Below are 20,691 nucleotides of genomic sequence, written 5' to 3' on the forward strand. Positions count from 1 at the left end.
GGGAGTAATCAGTTGAAGTCAAAGGCCTTCCTGATCGAGGATCTCTTCAATTGACTGACGACCACTTCTAAATTGTGAAAACCATTGTATCATTGTGTATGACCCAGAGCATCATCTCCATAAGCTTGTTACAAAAGTTGAAATGTTTCTGTTAAAGTTTTCCCCAGTTTCACGTAAAATTTTATGTTGTATCCTTGCTTCTGAAAATCAGTTACACAAGCAGGACACAATGCTGCCAACCACACTTCAATAAATATCTGTTGGCGCATAATTAAAAATGAAATTGAAATTTTGTACCATAAGGATTTGGATGATTGTTCCAAACAGCTTCAACATTCTCTTAACTGACTGATAGTCTCCATGTTGATTTCGTTTAGGTTAAGGAAATGTGTTTAAGGATGATGAGCCTGGCATACCAAGTTAATTATCCTGTTACTACCAGGCGATTGCAAACCTATCTATATTTTATCCTGTATGTGTGTACCTCCAAAAATTGTTTTGCTTATTTTTTCTAGTAATTTTTTTATTTAATGAGGGAAAGACTTCATGAACAATCTTCATAATTCATTTAATATAATGAACAGTTATTTAATCATTACCTGAAAATGATAGATTTATATATAAAACTATTTGGACAAAAAGGAAAGTCCATGATATTGCTAACAACTAAGTTATTTATTGCTTTAGTATTGAGTAGAAATAAGCTCCCAGCATATGGAATAGAAAATACCATTCACTATCTTTGAAACAAAAAAAATTAATATACAAATTCTTTGTAATTTAATCACACCATGACTGAATTATTTCCAAATAAATCATTTTAAATAAGTGATTTCTTGTTTACTTTTTCTATATCCTGATCAATTTAGAAGTTAAACTGTGAAAACAGTTTTTCTAGAATTTTGCTTCAAGTGTTTTTTCGTAGTAATAAAGTTAATTTCAAATATTAATATACAAAATATTTCAGTGAGGGAAGATCAAAAAATACAAAAAGAGTGTGATAAAAGATAACTTATTTTTTATCACAAGTAATGTATAAGCAATTGTTGGCAAAACAAAAAAAAAAAAAAAAATGTGCAGAATTTTTTAATCTTTAGAAAGGTTATATTAACTTTTTATTTGGTAGATCAGTAGTTTTTGAGATAGTTTGCAAAAAAAAGAAGATTTTACCTGATTTCCCCTTACTACAGATATCTTATTAATTCTGGAATCTTAATGAGTAAAATGAAAAATCTCACCAAAAAAGTTGTCAGTGGCCCCTAATTATTTCCTTTTTCAATATACTATTTTACTTTACTATTAATTTAATTTTTTTAAAAGATAATTTTTCTTAGAGACTGATTATTGCTAATTTTACAATTACATGTGTACAAAACAATCCTTCGTAGTTCAAACATGCCAAACCAGAATTTTTTTTCATTTTCCCTTGGTCTCCATTTTACAAAGGTGTTACTATAATAAATTAATACATATTGTTCCTGAAGAGTAAACCTTGTGTAATAAATAATTAAATTAAAAATTGCAGGTAGTATTGAAAGATATTCATGTACGAAAAAATGTAATGTGGTCTGTTTGTTCTGAAATATGTATAATCGGTCATGAGTAATCAGATATAAATAAATTTAGCTCGTCAAACTGCTGGTTTGCTTCTTTCCTTAGCCACCTATTAAATACTCAAAGGAAGTCTTTCAAAATGATAGGGCATTTGAAAGACAATTACACGGGTAACATTTGCATGTTAGAACAAGTTGTTATGCTGTACTTTTATATTTATAAAAACATAGCGTAAGCCAGCAAATGCATGTAGCCACTAGATTGAGAAGATGTAGATAAAAATAGAATAAGTTTTAAGACTGATTGAGAAGTAGCATAGTTTTTTGATGGAACTATCTTCTGCATTAGTAATAATCTGATATCAAATTTTATAATTCGATCTACTTCCTTGTTGTTGAGGCTTTAAATTGTAGTAAAATTAAAATCAATTACTTTGTATTTTCTGTTGCAGGATCTTGGTGTAGAGACAGTGTGTGATGTTGATACAGTCGATGAAAATGTAGACCATTTTCTAATGAAGTGTCTTACATTTAGCAATGATATAATGTTAAATGAAAGTTATTGTGAGAATATTGCAAGTGAAAATGAGTTTGCTCAACAGAACCAAAGTTATACAAAATTTAAATGTGAACTTTGTAAAAAAATCTATAAACATGAACGTAGTTTGAAGACTCATTATATAAATGCACATTCTAATACATTTTTTTCATGTTCTTATTGTAAAAAGTCTTTTAAAAGTAAACAGTATTTAATCAAACATCTAAATATTCATACCAATGAGAAATTATATGATTGCAGTTATTGTCCAAAGACATTTAATCGGAAAGATGCCTTAACGATACATCTTAATATTCACACCAGTGAGAAGAAATTTGTGTGCAGTGTTTGTCTTAAATCATTCAATAATAAAGGTTCTTTATTACGACATATCAGACTTCATACAGACCAGAATGAGACCTTTCTTGTAATTTTTGTCATTACACATTTAATCGAAAGGTTGCTTTAATATCACATCTTAAAACTCACACTGATGAGAAGAATTTGGTATGTAATGTTTGTTTAGAACCTTTTGATGACAAACATAGTTTAATAAAACATTTAAACAGTCATTATGATCAGGAAACAAGTTTGCTTAATTCTTATCAAAATTCTTTTCCTGGAGAAAGTGAGTTAACCACTTAACTATATTATTAATTATTAAAGATATTAATAATATCTTTAATTCCTAAAGATATTATTAGTGCCGATGAAAAAAAATACACATGTGGTTTTTGTCGTAAGTCATTTGGTCACAGAGATAGTTTAATTCTGCATATTAAAACTCATTCCAGTGATAAAAGACATGTTTGCCATTTTTGTCAAAAATCTTTTATTCAAAGAAGTTCCTTGATAGCACATCTTAACAGTCATACATTAGAAACAAAGATTGTGTGTAGATTTTGTCAAAAATCTTTTAACCGTAACTTCAGTTTAGTAAGACATCTTAGTATTCACACTAAAGAAAAAAACTATGTTTGTAATTTTTGTCAAAAAACATTTATTTAGTGTAATTATTGTGGAAAATCATTTCGTGATAAACGTAACTTAAATAGGCATATAAATTTGCATACTAAGGAGAAAACATTTTCATGTAATTATTGTAACAAGGTATATTATATGAGTGAGAGTTTGTTAGACCATGTAAAAAGTAAGCATAAAAATATATAATAGCCTGTATGAGTTAATTTTTTTTTTTTAATCAGACCAATACAGCTGGAATCTAATCAAGAAAAAAACTTCATCTTATATCAACTAAAAATCAGACATTCCCTGCACACGGTTCCCACACTGTTATTATGGATATCTAGCATTTACCAGCGTCCGAAGGATCCAATGTCTCCCACGAGTCACTGGCAGACAGCAACCCAAGGGTGCCCCTGCTGACCACCCATGAAGACATACACAGGACCAGATGCCCAACATCTGAAGCATCACTCCTCCTCAACTCTTAACATGACTCTACAGACCACCCACTGATCCAACCTGTTACAACATTGATACAATTTAAGATGCAATCCTCGGTGCCAACCCCTTTCGTGAAGCCATACTGGCCTCGATTTAGAAAACAGTTCACCCCAATGCTTTCCCAGAACAGTTCCACAAACAGCCTTTCAAGCAACTTGGCGATTACCGGCAAGAGGCTGATGGATCGATAACTGTTGATCTCACTAGGATCCTTTTCTGGTTTTAAGAACACCCTCACCAAAGCCACTTTCCAACAAGTTGGGAAGCAGCCCCAGCTTAGGCACCAAGAGAACAGCCTTCCAAGCCACTCTCTTATGACAGGAAGCAGATAGTAGAATATATCCGGGTCAAGTTGGTTAATCCCCTGTGTCTTTTTCAGTGCCATCCTTCGAGAAACCACTTGGTCTATATCTACGAGATCCACAGCCCATACGCCAAGTAAGGGCATAGTCCCCGCCCTAACGCCGACCTCTGTTTCACCCTCCATAGCATCTGGAAAGTGTTGAGGAACGCCTGGTAAGTCGCCACAGATGTTAAAGTGTAACGACCACCAAACCCGCATCGAACACTGGACAGCACGTGCAGTGGCTTTGGCCGGTAACATGATTTTGCGAGCTGCCAGGGATTGCGCTCCAACTTGCACATGGAGTCTTCCATAACTTGAGTCTGGCTTCCTCGGTGGCATGAACATACTCATTACGGGCGCGCCGGTAGATCTGCAGACCCTCAGTGCTTATGAGTCACTAGCCGTCCCATTACATTTTGTTTATGAATAAACGATCCGTTACGGGGAAATTTTTTTGAGAACAATTCTCAAACAGTAATATGTAAAATATGAACTCAAAAGATCCAGTTACACCTCAAATTTACGAGAACACCTAAAGCGAAAACACATAGAAGTTTACAGAACTGGAATTGTACCACCATATACCCAAGTTCATTTTGAATTCACTGAATGTTTCGACTCCACCAGAGACCCAAGCTGTTCAGAAAAATGCTCAAAGATTGCAAATAGCGAGAATAATCAGTCCATGGCATCCACATCAACTTTTGTATCTCCTCCGTTGACTGTGTCATATTCCATATGTTCTATACATTTAACCCAGTCGTTTCTACACTATAAATCTAAACTTTTGTTTATAAAGAAAGTTAATGAAATTGATAATTTAGTGGCAGAAATTATTTTTGGTACTTTATATGGGTAACCAGTTACAACCATTTTTAAAATGGAGGCCAAATGTTTTGAAATCCACACTCTTACATCACTCAAAGTTAAGGCCTTCACTGGCCAAACTGTTGCTGTCAAGAAATTACAATACACTGATAGTGTTTATAAATTTAACCGACTTTATTTTTTCTTTATTATTTCCATGCTATTATTATTCTAACAAGCATTGTGAGAATTGAAATTTTATCATTATTTTGGAAGTCCATAATATGTACAACCATACATCACTATCATACTTATTTTTGTGTAATCATATGACTCATCTTTCAACTTGTAAATAATATTTTTATATGGTGTCCCGAGAAAAAAGCAAGTGTATCCTCTTCACGGGTATGAGAAGACTGCGCGGCGTTCGGATCATGATCCGTGGAGAGGTTATAACTGAGGTCAAGGATACAAAATACCTAGGAATGACAATAGATGAAAGTCTCAAGTTTGGTGGGCATATAGAAAATGTGTGCAAAAAAGTAGGGCTCACCATAAAAGCCATCAGGAGATTATTCGTGGAACACACAGTACCGGGGGCCTCCAAACGGAAACTGACTGCGTCGGCGGCGGTGTCTGCGGCGTTATACGCGACGCCGGTTTGGGCTGATGCAATCAGGATACAAAGAAACAAGGATAAACTGCGAAGAATGTACAAAACGGCATTGTTGGGAGTGGTGACAGGGTATCGTACCCTGTCATATGAAGCAATATGTGTGCTTGCATCGGTCCCGCCGATAGAACTTCAGATCAAGAGCAGGAAAGTGAGAGCGGAAGGGTGTAGTAGAGATGAGACTGAGGCGATGACCCGACAGTGGTGGAAGGAAGTATGGGCAGAGACTAACGCTGCGGCCTGGACCAGAAGGTTAATAAGTCATTTGGACACATGGCGAGGTGAACTTTTACATAACACAGATGATGTCGGGTCATGGATGTTTTGGTTACTATTTAAAAAGATTCGGCAAGAGAGAAGAGACACACCCAACTGCGACTACTGCCAGGAGGTGGACGACGCAGAGCATACGATGTTCGAATGCCGGAGATAGGCACAATACAGACAATTCATAGCAGTCAATAACCTGAACGCGAATAACATAGTAGAGTGGTCGCTAAGGAGGGAGCAGAACTGGAACGTTTTTAACAGTTTCGCCGGTACGGTTCTTCGCAATAAGGAAGAGGAGGCACGACGAAGGAATCGTTAGGTTCAATCGTAAATAGGGATAGGTGGACAGTCCCGTCTCTGAGAGCCTGTATGCCCTGGCGTGCAGGTTTCGGTGAGGGGACGGGGACTCCGGGGAGATTTCGCGGGGATAAAATTAAAAGATCTAGACCCGGCCGGTGTCGCTGGTTTTGGGGGTGCGCGCGCTCCTTGTGCTGGTCGCACCGGTTTGAGGCAAATGGCATAAAGACCGAGACCCGATTTCTGTCGGCGGGGGTGGGGAACGGCATAGCCGGGCTTTGCCCTCGTCGGCGGGAATTAGAGGCAGGCAAGAAAAGATCTAGTACCGGGGCGGTTGACCTACCGTGCCGGGTGTAAAACCGGTGGGCGGGAAGACCGCCTTAGAGTCAAAAGACACATCTATGGGCCGAGTATAGTTAATTGGATATCCGGCCCAGGGATGAAGGGGAAAAAAAATTATTAAAATACGAGAAAAAGATTTTAGTTTTGGTAAATTCCTTCAGATATAGAAAATATATAAAACGTTTTTCAATAAATCATTAGCAGAATGTCTTTATCAATTTTTTTTTCAAATGCAGATTTCACCATGAGTAACAGAAATCTCTGTACTGATAAAGAGCTTTATGAAATTCTGAAAAATGTTCCAGATATAACAAAATTGATCCAGATATAGTTACTGTTGATAAAAACGTAATTCAAACAGATAATGATAGATTCAAATTGCCCTACAGTTGAAAAATCAGTGGACCTCCAGAAATTCTCTCAGGGAAAACCAAATGTTACACATGTCCCAGAAATATTTCTGAAAGTGGGTCATGATAAAATAAAATAATAAGAAAGGGATGAATTACCTTCTGAAGATTTGTTTAATCTTTTTATTTCCGATGAATCAATTTATTTCAAAGTAATTTATACGTACAAAATAAATTAAACAGTGAAAAACTTACAAACATATTACAGAGTATGACGTAAAGTTGTTTATAGGTATCAGTTTACTAAAATTAAAAAATAACATTCTACGAGTCGGAGTGTGGAATGTTAGAAGCTTAAAAAAGGTTGGTAGGCTAGAAAATTTAAAAATGGGAAATAAATAGGATAAATGTGGATATAGTAGGAATTAGTGAGGTTCGGTGGGAAGAGGAAGGCGACTTTTGATCAGGTGATTTTAGATTAATTAACTCAGCGTCAAACAATGGGCAGGCAGAAGTAGGTTTCGTGATGAACAAGAAGATAGGAAGGAGAGTTGAGTATTTCAAGACGCATAGCGAAAGAATCATTGTAATAAGGATAAAATCAAAACCTAAACCGACAACGATTGTTAACGTCTATATGCCTACAAGCGCCCATGATGATGATGAGGTAGAGTGTGTATACGAAGAGATTGATGAAGCAATTAAACAAGTAAAAGGAGATGAAAATTTAATAATAGTTGGAGATTGGAATACAAGCATTGGAAAAGGCAAGGAAGGAAATATAGTGGGTGAATACGGGCTGGGCAAAAGGAATGAAAGAGGGGACCGACTTATAGAGTTTTGCACGAAGTATAATTTAGTAATTGCCAACACCCAATTTAAAAATCATAATAGAAGAATATATACTTGGAAAAAGCCAGGCGATACTGCAAGGTATCAGATAGATTACATCATGGTTAAGCAAAGATTTAGAAATCAACTCGACTGCAAAACTTACCCTAGAGCAGACATTGATAGCGACCATAATTTGGTGATAATGAAATGTAGATTGGGGTTTAAAAACCTGAAGAAAAGGTGTCAGATGAATCGGTGGAATTTAGAGAAGCTTGAGGAAGAGGAGGTAAAGAAGATTTTTGAGGAGGACATCGCAAGAGGTCTGAGTAAAAAAGATAAGGTAGAAAATGTAGAAGAAGAATGGGAGAATGTTAAAAAGGAAATTCTTAAATCAGCAGAAGCAAACTTAGGCGGAATAAAGAGAACTGGTAGAAAACCTTGGGTTTCAGGCGATATATTGCAGCTGATGGATGAACGTAGAAAATATAAGAATGCTAGTGATGAAGAAAGTAAAAGGAACTATCTGATATTAAGAAATGCTATAAACAGGAAGTGCAAACTGGCGAAAGAAGAGTGGATTAAAGAAAAGTGTTCAGAAGTAGAAAGAGAAATGAACATTGATAAAATAGACCGAGCATACAGGAAAGTTAAGGAAAATTTTGGGGTACATAAATTAAAATCTAATAATGTGTTAAACAAAGATGGTACATCAATATATAATACGAAAGGTAAAGTCGATAGATGGGTGGAATATATTGAAGAGTTATACGGAGGAAATGAATTAGAAAATGGTGTTATAGAGGAAGAAGAGGAAGTTGAGGAGGATGAAATGGGAGAAACAATACTGAGATCTGAATTTAAGAGAGCATTAAAAGATTTAAATGGCAGAAAGGCTCCTGGAATAGATGGAATACCTGTAGAATTACTGCGCAGTGCAGGTGAGGAAGCGATTGATAGATTATACAAACTGGTGTGTAATATTTATGAAAAAGGGGAATTTCCGTCAGACTTCAAAAAAAGTGTTATAGTAATGATACCAAAGAAAGCAGGGGCAGATAAATGTGAAGAATACAGAACAATTAGTTTAACTAGTCATGCATCAAAAATCTTAACTAGAATTCTATACAGAAGAATTGAGAGGAGAGTGGAGGAAGTGTTAGGAGAAGACCAATTTGGTTTCAGGAAAAGTATAGGGACAAGGGAAGCAATTTTAGGCCTCAGATTAATAGTAGAAGGAAGATTAAAGAAAAACAAACCAACATACTTGGCGTTTATAGAACTAGAAAAGGCATTCGATAACGTAGACTGGAATAAAATGTTCAGCATTTAAAAAAAATTAGGGTTCAAATACAGAGATAGAAGAACAATTGCTAACATGTACAGGAACCAAACAGCAACAGTAACAATTGAAGAACATAAGAAAGAAGCCGTAATAAGAAAGGGAGTCTGACAAGGAAGTTCCCTATCTCCATTACTTTTTAATCTTTACATGGAACTAGCAGTTAATGATGTTAAAGAACAATTTAGATTCGGAGTAACAGTACAAGGTGAAAAGATAAAGATGCTAGGATTTGCTGATGATATAGTAATTCTAGCCGAGAGTAAAAAGGATTTAGAAGAAACAATGAACGGCATAGATGAAGTCCTACGCAAGAACTATCGCGTGAAAATAAACAAGAAGAAAACAAAAGTAAGGAAATGTAGTAGAAATAACAAAGATGGACCACTGAATGTGAAAATAGGAGGAGAAAATATGGAGGTAGAAGAATTTTGTTATTTGGGAAGTAGAATTACTAATGATGGACGAAGCAGGAGCGATATAAAATGCCGAATAGCACAAGCTAAACGAGCCTTCAGTAAGAAATATTATTTGTTTACGTCAAAAATTAATTTAAATGTCAGGAAAAGATTTTTGAAAGTGTATGTTTGGAGTGTAGCTTTATATGGAAGTGAAACTTGGACGATCGGAGTATCTGAGAAGAAAAGATTAGAAGATTTTGAAATGCGGTGCTATAGGAGAATGTTAAAAATCAGATGGGTGGATAAAGTGACAAATGAGGAGGTATTGCGGCAAATAGATGAAGAAAGAAGCATTTGGAAAAATATAGTTAAAAGAAGAGACAGACTTATAGGCCACATACTAAGGCATCCTGGAATAGTCGCTTTAATTTTGGAAGGACAGGTAGAAGGGAAAAATTGTGTAGGCAGGCCACGTTTGGAATATGGAAAACAAATTGTTAGGGATGTAGGATGTAGAGGGTATACTGAAATGAAACGACTAGCACTAGATAGGGAATCTTGGAGAGCTGCATCAAACCAGTCAAATGACTGAAGACAAAAAAAAAAAAAAAAAAATTATTTAAAAACTTATCTACAGAATAATATTGTTTCTATGAAAGAAGATTTTTATATATATATATATATATATATATATATATATATATATAAAGAGAGAGAGAGAGAGAGAGCGAAAGGTAATATTTTTCAAACTAACCAAGAGAGAGTTTGGTTTTCAGACCACAAATAATCAAGGCATAATTCAGGAACAATCGGTTTAGCTTCATTTTCACCATCAATAACAGATTGTTGACTGGTGCCCAATCTAGCATCCAAAGCAGATGGTGTAGCTGGCGACATAAGATTTCTAGAACGTCCAAAAGATCCCCAACTGCTTGGAGTAGTAGATGATGTAATAATATTGTGTGGAGTTTGATTGACAAGCCTACAAAATAAAACAAAAAAAACAAACAGATTATATATAATTTAGCATCAATGATAAAACATTTCAACAAATTTAGATAAATAAGAATTGCATAAATACATAACTTTTTTTTTATTAAAATAATTTTATCTTTATTAAATATTAAAGAAAAGTAAACTGCATTACTTACGTAAACTAAATTCCTTTTTCTTTCTACCAAGATTTTAGATTATTATTATTAGAAATAAAAGTAAAAACTATCTATATTAAAAACACTCACTACACAATAATCAATAACCATAAAAATAACTGCATAAATAATTCATGCTACTATTTCTTTCTTAAATGAGTTGTACTTACATAAATGTTCAGTAATATGCTCAAAAAAATTAATTATGAATGCTTTTCCAAAAAGTGTAATAATTCATATTTTATCAATTTAACAAAAACACACTAGATTGTTCACAAACTAAAGTTGAAAAAAAAAGCTACTTTTAAAACCATCCATATACACAGTCATTCCAGATCTCAATTTTAATAACATCACATCAAAAAATATTAAACCAATTTAAATGAAATTCTAGGATAATGAAAAGCAAAAAAAAACTTAACTGACATGATAATAACTCTTCATTGAAGAAACAAATCTTTTACCAAAAGTTTTAAGTTTTCATTAATAATTTATCAACAAATAGCTTTTCCATTTGTGTAAAACATCTGAATTATGTTATGAGTTTTCAATCAAATCTCCAGCCTTCTTCTCTACAATATCTTTATGTTATTATAAAAATAAATATTAACGAAAGTGTACAATTATTATTATCAGACTTTTATAGGTTTATAAGCCAGAACCTCCTTCCAGTAACAAAATATAGTAGGGTCATTCAGTTATTCATCATGAAAACATACAGTATTAAATAAAATAAAACATTACATGACATTATAGAGACAAAAAAGGGACTTAAGATTTTTCCACTAATTTTTTGCAAAGGTTATAAGAGGAGAGCAATAATCTATAAATATTGCTGGATAAATTTAATCAATATTAACATTAACCTCTAGCATAAACATAAAAAAATCTAAAAAAAGAAACAGAATCTAAAAACAAAAAAAGATTCACTATCTTTGACCTCAAGCCAAGTCCATATGCAAATTTTTAACGTGCAAGTTAGAAGTAAAAATAAATTCTAATTCAGAGATGTCTCATAGCAGTTTATAGCAGTGCTTTTTTCATTTAGTTTGATGGAAATAATTATACTGAAGGTACTACTTCAGCAAATATTTACAAATAATCTAACCAAAATATTCCAATTATAATTTTCAAGTGAGGATTGCATAAGTTGTTCAAGATAATCGCATATAAATTAAATTTTTTACAAAAACAATTAAATAGATTTAAAAATACGATCTTGTAACATGATTATCATGTCTTTACTATCATGAATATGTTCTTGCAGGGATCTGGTTGAACAGTTCATTTAAATGCATCTACACATTAGACAATTAAGGGGATGGATGAGGTTATTTTAAAAATCCTTCATTTATTCTCAGGTAACCTTTCATTTCTGGAAAAAAGTCAACTTTTCTCACAATTAACTTTGAAACTGATAAATACAAAATTATGATAAATAACAAATTACTCCCAATGTGAATAATAATGTCTTGATCTAAGGGATAATAATCAGATGGATACCTGTGCACTTTCAACTAACTTCTGGGGAAAACTGTTAGTCTTGCATTGTAATTTCTAGGAGGAAAGATTGCCTTTTCCTAATCCCAATTTTTGGTTTTGTGGATGTATTTTTGGTCAGACCCTGTAAGGTTCATAATGAGAAAGTTGGAACTTGTAAAACCTTCTGGTGCTTCTTGGTGCTATCTGGTAGAGAGGTTGGTAGTGGACTGAATCCATATTCTATCTGATGGTTGCACAATAATCTTAATAGGTAAATCCAGGCCTTCTAATCTCATCTAATATACCAATTTCATCTTATCTCATGTCCTACTTTTTTGAAAAATATTAATGTAAAATCTTATCATCATTCCCAGTCCTACATTTTCAAAGGCAAATTCTTTTGACTGACTAATTTCAGAACTCCTAAGTCTAACACTACTTCTCTAAAAATTCTTTAATTTTGTTGAGTTATTAACTACTACAAACAAGGACTTAAACTCAATAATCTTAATCAGGTACAATAAACATACCAATCAGGTACCAATAAACATCTATCATCGTTAAATGAGTAAAAATTTGACAAAAAAGGCAGTTTTATGTAATTATATTTTACAAAGCTTTTTTTTATTTACTTTTTCTTGAAAATAAAAACAATGGAAAGTGTGATGGATAGAAAATATCAACCGAAGCAGGAGTTGAATCAAATAACTCCAGCTGATCTAACAAATTAATATTAGATTCTATGTGGGTGTCTATTAATAAATAACTATTCGTTCAAACATAAATACATAACATATTCAAAAGAAAGTGTCTTAAATGAATGAATTTAAGATTCTAATAAAAATTGGCATGAATACAGTGTAACCCCGCTATAACATGGTTATCGGGGGACTTACGTGACACCCACGTTATTTTGAGAAGTAAATTTTAAATCACAAAGAGAAACAATTAAAAAAAATAGGCAAAAAATCAAGCAATAATGGTTTAATAGAAAAGGCTAATACAGTACAATGTGTACTTACATAGAAACAAGTTAGTTCTTCATCCTATTTTATTTTTTCAGATAATTTTTGGGGGATAAGTTAAAATCCGCGTTACATCTGTATCCACGGTATATCAAGTTAAGTTATAGCGGAGCTGGGCTGTACTATACTGAGAAATTAAAAATAAGTAAAATAAATTATTATACTTAAAAAGAATATACATACATAAAATGTGATAAAAACAATAACTTTTAGCAACCAAATAAAAAGTGTATATTTTAAGAAATAATGAATAATATTAAAAATAAATGTAAAATAAGTATCCCAGGTAAAAAAATGTATTAACTTCAAAAAATGTGAAAAACAGGTTGAGTGCTGTGAGAGACATATTTATCTCTCAAGGAACAAATCCAAGACTGATTATTCAAAAAAAATTTTGGGTCATTTTTTCTGAATGTTTTTTTTTTAAATATTTGAATTTGTTTTAAAGTAACAATTAATCAGAAATATGTAAAGTATTTACCATTTTCACCGGATGAAAGGCCGAGACGCTACCAATCGCGCCACGAAGACCGGCATGGGGTTAAATCAAATTAGAATACTCTTGTGTTTTATTTTGCTTTTACAAACATTTTTTTTTAAATAACGAACTGCTGGGGCGATATTAATGCTTCCATTTTTATATATTAATTAAACTTTATAACTCGTATGCAAAAAGTAGGCTACTGAGCGAAGGACGTGTCTGGCGATAGTTGGGCAGTTAGTGCACTAACTTTATTGGAGAAACTGCTCTTCAGCAAGGTATATTGGGAGGCAATATCCCTCATGAGTAAGAAAAATATTAAGGAAGAAGATTGCGAAAGAAGGGTAGCAGTTTTAAATGTTACGTTGGTAGATGATGGAACAGTTAGGGTGAGGAGGCGGTCTGTGGCCCCTCCGGGTTTTCACTATTTTTGATACGACCAGGACTCCCCAAATAATTCGTGGAAGCCCGCAAGGGTACAGCAGTCCGTAAGTAATGCCATAAGGCGGGTAACCGGGTTGCTATATAAGGGGGAGATTTTGTAGTCAGAGCCCAACACTACCGTCTTGCGTGGGCAGACTGTGTGGTTGGTCGAGCTTTTTCCTTCTCCTACGACAAAGAGAAAAAAGGAACATTTCATCAGTACGTACAGAGATTTTTTAAATCTCTGAGACTGCTGTTAAATATCGCTTCAGAGAATGAGATGAATGATTTGTAGAGTGTGATAAATGCATCCACGCCTTACCGCGATTCGAACCTGGGACATCCGGATGAAAGGCCGAGACGCTATCATTCGTGCCATGGAGGCCGGCACACGGTATTTTTTCTTTTTTCCTCTTTAGCCTCCAGGAATTACAGGTATTACTTCATAGGATGAATGAGGATGATATGTATGAGTGTAAATGAAGTGTAGTCTTGTACAGTCTCAGGTCGATCTTTTCTGAGATGTGTGGTTAACTAAAACCCAACCACCAAAGAACACCGATATCCAAGATCCAGTATTCAAATCCATGTAAAAATTACTGACCTTATTAGGAGTTGAACGCTGGAACTCTCGACTTCCAAATCAGCTGATCTGAGAAGATGCGTTCACCACTACACCGACCTGGTGGGTTACACAGTACTGTGTATTATACTGTGTTACATATACTGTGTACTCGGTAAGCTCGCTAATCTTACTAATTAACAGTAATTTATTTATTTAAATAATAAATTCAGTAATTATTGCTCATAGTCGAATTGTTATTTTAATATTTAAAATATGTTAATATGGAGAATTTGTAAAATGACCGGTATATTTAATAAATTTCTATCTACATATTTATTAAAATTAATTACACATATTTATTAAATTCTCCAACATTGCAGAGCTGGTAATTATGACTCTCACCGAAATAATCAAATTTACCGTTCTTGAGAGAAAAGCAGTAAATATTGTAAACAAATCCATTCTTAAAATTAAGTTGCTCAGAAACTGTTCCACAAAAAAAAATCTGATGTGGACACCACGTGACTTCCTTGTACGCCTATTAAATTACAAATACACGTTTTTTTCTGCACTTCATTTAAACTTGTTTCATTTGAAAGCGAGATATGATCTTCCAATTTTTATTAATGAATTTTTTTTGGTTATTGAATTATTATTTATTGCAACGATTTTTTTAACAATCACAGGTTAATAATTATTAATAAAACAATATATTTAAATTAAAAAATAGGAAAAGTAGTCTGAAATGAACTGATGTGCCTTCCGCTTGTAAGAACCAAATATTTCATTAATAAAATTGTATTTGGCTATAACTCTGGAACCAATGAAAATAAGTACCACTTATGATACATCGTTGAAAAGCTCTTAATGAGCGTTTATTACTACAGTTAATAAAAAGTCCAAAATCCAAATAAATTTGGATTTTTTACTTTTTTTGGATCACTTTTGCGTCAATCGATTGCAATCAAAAGGGTGGTACACAACTAGATGTTACAACAGTCTTAAATCCAAAACGACTGATCGTTTTTTAATTATGCCAGATAAATACGTAGGTGAACTAATGGCGTATTAGACGAACCACCGTGAAGAGGCGGTCCGGAAGTCAAAAAATGACAAACCTGGCTTAGGAGCCACTATATCGCGTAACCTATAAATGTAAACCGCGCGAAAATTCCGGCCGCGAAAGTTACCGTTTTCACAATTAAATTTTGTTAAAACTATAAAAACCTAGACAACACCCCACACCATCTCACGAAGAGACCACAATTTAATTCAGTTAGCACATGCGAGTTCCTCCTGAGAAAGGGGCGCATTACTCCCTCCAAATAACTAGGGCTCCGTTAGGGGCACTCCTGCTAGCCCATAAGGGATTGGTACCGAAAGGACTTCAGCGGATGGACTGAAGGGGAATCACGCCGGGATAACTAGGCTCAAAAGCTTAGTCTCCTACGGTCAGACCCAGTAAATAAATTTCACGCTGGTCCATACGGATAGGAACGCAAATTACCAAATCCGTCCATAAATAAAATTTAAAATTTATAACCGCCACTAAATAACCCATGAAATCTGCCGGACAATAGAAAGGTATAGCAGCAAGGGACATTGTCCAGGCTCTGCGATTTGTAGGGAGAAATATTGAAACTCCCGCCGTTCTTGCGTTCCGTTCCATATGTACGCATAGACGTACGTACAGACGTCACCCCAAAACTAGTCAAAATGAATTCAGGGATGGTCAAAATGGATATTTCCATTGAATTCCGAAAACCGAAATTTTTCGCGATCGCAATACTTTCTGTACTTTGTACTAGGAAGTAAAAATGAGAAACAAAGTACGATCATCTAATCGGGTAACGCTAGGGACCTAACAAAATACATTTTTACCTGTATGAAAAACAGGTAACCAACCATAAAATACTATTTTTAAGTTGGAGGCCGACTATTCTGAAATCCGTATATTTAACAAAGTTTCGAATCCGGTACCGACTAATTTTTTGCTCTGAAGAACAGTACACAGATAGCTTTAATAAATTGAACAGGCTTTAAATGTTATTTATTGGTATTATTCTCATAAGCATAAGGTTAATGAACATGATTGTTGCTAGACGGGAAGGACAAGCTATGCGAACCCTAGACGACTAGTATATAATAATTTATATTATTAATGAGCGTTTAAAAAAAATTTATTGTATTCGATTTTTTTAAAAAAATAATTATTTTTATGATTATATTATATATAATATAACAATTTGAATATTCTTTCAGCCTGTTGTCTAAATAAATTTAAAAATGCAACGTTATATTTACTTATCAATTCAATTACTATAATTTATTAACATTACATTGTAATTAATTTATTTTATTTTAATTAATTATGCATTTATTTTAATCGTTTGTAACATTTCTACAAGTTTGTAATTAATATTTATCATCGGATGATTATAACTTAATTTAAAAAAAATATTTTACAACATCGCGGATCAAACATTTTTGAAAAATCATCAATAATAAAAACAATATAAAAATTAAAAAAAAACACAACTCCCAAAAAATAAAAAATAAATTTAACTAAAAAACGACAATAAATCATAACTACAAAAAAAAAAAAACGTGTTATAATAAAGGACTAAACATCGTTATGTAGTATTTAATAAAATAAAAATCATTCAGATAGCTTTAATTTTTACATGTATTTTTCATATTATAGAAATAGGAGGTATTTAAACTTTAAATCGCCAGGTGTTACATCGATAAGAAGATATTTAAAACTTAAAGAGCTCTTTTAAATACGACAATTACTATTTAAAGCTCCCCGACTACATTTAACTAATTTCGTTGAACGTGAAAATATTATTATATAATATATTTTTTTATCATCGAGAAAAATTAACGATTTCTGAATATAAGGTATTTAACGTACTGAGCCATTTATTATTTATTTATTTACTTATTACTAAATAAGTAATTTAATAATTACTTATTTAATTTATTAATTAAATTAAATAAGTAACAATTTCAATATATTTATTATTTTAATTGTCGTATAATAATGTAAACTTACAGATTTCAAAAGCGATTGAATTCCCCGAAATACCTTTTACTGTGGGGATTATACAGAAATTTTCTGAGATCCAGACAACTAATAGATAAACCGTACTTACACATTAGCCCGTCGACCATAACAATCATGATCCCGTAACCTTGAAAATATTTCAAAGTTACGGGAACATTAAAATATTTTATATATTAAAAATACAAGCTTTCGTCTTATAATTATAAATATAAATTAACCAAACTTAACCTACGCTCGCTAACCTAGACTAATTAACACAGTAATGTTTTGATTATTAAAATAATAAATAATTACTGAATTTATTATTTCTTTTTTTCCTATTTAGCCTCCGGTAATTACCTTTCAGATAATACTTCAGAGGATGATATGTATGAGTGTAAATGAAGTGTATACAATCTCAGTTCGACCATTATTGAGATGTGTCGTTAACTGAAACCCAACCACCAAAAACCACCGGTATCCACGATCTAGTTTTCAAATTCGTGTAAAAATAACTGACTTTACTAGGACTTGAACGCTAGAACTCTTGATTCCAAATCACCTAATTTGGGAAGACGCGTTTACCACTAGACCAACCCGGTGGGTTAAACTTATTATTTAAATACTAAAAAACATTACTGTGTTAATTAGTCAGAATTAGCCAGCGAAGCGACCGTAGGTTAAGTTTGGTTAAATTATATTTATAAAATAAATAAAATAAATGGTTTTATCGGTCGATATTAAAAATAACCCAAAAGTTTGCAATTTATTGGTCGACGGGCTAATACGTAAGTACCTGATAAATTCTCTAATTGTCTCACGCGACTCAGTGCTACGTAGGCCTGGCTCTTGACAAAGATACGAGTGCTGAGATGTACGACAGCTCTATTTAGGGTAGTCCTTTGTAATTTATGCACCGTCATAACTCAGCACAATATTACTTGCAGCATACGGCGTTCCACTTTGCCCTGTCATCGTAAAACATCGAATTCGATAACAGCGGGTTCGATTCTCAAACCGTTGCCGACACTACTACCTCTATTCTCATTGAAAACTCTACAGCTGATCTCGGTGTAGCACAGTCGAGATTTTTCGAAGTATATCAATTAATTTTTGTTTTGGTTACTATATATATATATATATATTTCACTTTTTGTGTCCACCATAACTGCCGTAATTTTGCGCCAACCACTTTCGAATTGATACATAAAATATAACAACCTAATATCTTGGTCGAGTTTCTTAATGGGCAAAATCGGACCATGGAGGTGGAAATTTGGGGGGGCTTTTTCAAAAAAAAAAAAATCAAATTCTTTTAAAGTTCCTACTATTCTTTGGATAAGGGCCTAAAAATTATTATCTGAATAAAGTTTTTGACATCACCTACCATTGGCCCAGGGGGGGGAGGGTGAAAAAAATGAGGTTTTGAAGTAAAAATATCATATCTACCTTTAATAGGCACAGTGTCGAATCGGTTTAAAGTGGTCGTTACTCCTCTAAACATTACCTAAAACTTTTGTAAAAACAAATTTTGATATGACCAACCCTTACGGTAAGGAATAACCAAAATATTGCCGGAATTGTATGAAGATGGGGGTTTGTCGTATGCTAAACATATGAAACTTTTTTCATATGTAAACATTGTCGTATTGAGTAAATTTGAAGTTTTTCTTAACTTAAATATATTTTATCCTCTACTTCGCACCGGTGAAATCTACCTCCGCCTTCCGGCGTTCCGTAAGGAATTTTTTATACTATACTAGTAAATACTTCTTTTGAATTTTGAAAATCATAAATTCGGTTGCGTAGATATAACAACATTTTTGAATATCCGAGATCTGTTAGGTCGTGAGTGTGCCTGATAGATGAAAATGTTTGTCTTCAACCAACTAACAAATATCCCGTTTGAATTTTGAAAATCGGCCGATTGTTTGTAAAGATATTATAAGAGCACCCCCCATTGCACTTCTTTAAACAGTGCCCCAGGGGCAGCCCGTTTTTAATACCAGTTGATGTTGATGATTGGTCTCGTCTCGCACGAACTGCTCGCACAATCTTACCAGAGTAGTGAGACTCCATTCTGGGTATATACCCTATATAACCATTATATTAACATTTTTATACCGATTTACATTTATTTATTACTAAATATAATTTAACCAAACTTAACATTAGTATGTGGGTCTGTATGTGTGTGTGTGTGTGTGTAAGTTAGCACCGGAATGTACCGATCAATAGCGGAAAATTTCGACTCGTTAGTACATATCTCGTGGTGATCAGGTGTATACTTATTGTGTTATTATATGTCGATATATAGATATATATGCGGAATATTAAATTTATATTTTTAAATATTTGTTCAAAATATTAAATCTCTGAAAGTTCTTCACTGACTGCTTTAAAAATTTTGACACAACGTTGCGTTTGAATACACGCGTGTTTTTATATACCTACGATTTATATACCCAAGATGTCACACCAAAGATGTTTTTTTTTTAAAAAACAGCGGTATCTGTTGGACATAAAAGCAACACACGCTATACTAAATATTTTACGATTCAATTTCAATGTTTCCGATATGTGTGTCCGCTATAGACTAAAAAACTACTGGACCGATTTACGCGCGGGGAAAGGGAAAATTCGTAAAAGGGAAAAAAATCGAAAAAGGTGAAACGGAAGAAGGGAAAAATGAAAAAATAAAAAAAGGGAAAACGGGAAAAAGTAAATGGAAAGGAGAAAATGAAAAAGGAAAGCGGGAATGGAAAAGGGGAAGGGTAAAGAAGGCGGGAAATAGGGAAAAATAAAGGCCAAAAGGGGGGAAAGGCAGTTATGTAAAAATGAAAATGGGAAAAAGGAAAAATAGGGAAAAGAAAAGGGGTGAAAGGGAAAAGGGTAAAAGAGAAAGGTTAAATTTTGTGAAGTTCCGTTATGTTCATTTTGATAATGTTTTAGCAAACTTTCAATTGTGTTATATATATTATATATATATACTCAAATCTAGCAATAGCGAAGTATTGCCGGATCTGCTAGTTAATAAAAATTTTTTTATTTATCTGATTGCTTTTCTTCATCAAATAATGAACTATAAGCAAAAAGTAGGCACCGGAATGTACCGATCACTAGCGGAAACTCCCGATTTGTTAGTATCAATGTCCTAGAGTTAAATTTCTAATTTAACTTTCATTATATCAACTTTCATCATTCAAAAAAAAAAAGATTTTTACGCAGGAGTTAATCAATTTTGGATACCTAATAATCCCATTCGGAGACACCGCCCGCCAGGGTGACCCACCCGAAG

At 33.4% G+C, this 20,691-nt stretch overlaps 1 protein-coding gene across 1 annotated transcript in view; it reads right to left on the minus strand.

Annotated features, from left to right (window-relative positions):
• The window catches only part of LOC142321299 (aryl hydrocarbon receptor nuclear translocator homolog), a 115,795-nt gene that overhangs the window by 25,002 nt on the left and 70,102 nt on the right, over positions 1–20,691 (minus strand). The window contains exon 3 of the mRNA XM_075359295.1: positions 9,972–10,199. Within this exon, the coding sequence (XP_075215410.1) occupies positions 9,972–10,199 (228 nt within the window). The remainder of the gene's footprint in view (positions 1–9,971; positions 10,200–20,691) is intronic.

This window comes from Lycorma delicatula, chromosome 3 (genome assembly GCF_047948215.1).
Source record: "Lycorma delicatula isolate Av1 chromosome 3, ASM4794821v1, whole genome shotgun sequence".
NCBI lineage: Eukaryota > Metazoa > Arthropoda > Insecta > Hemiptera > Fulgoridae > Lycorma > Lycorma delicatula.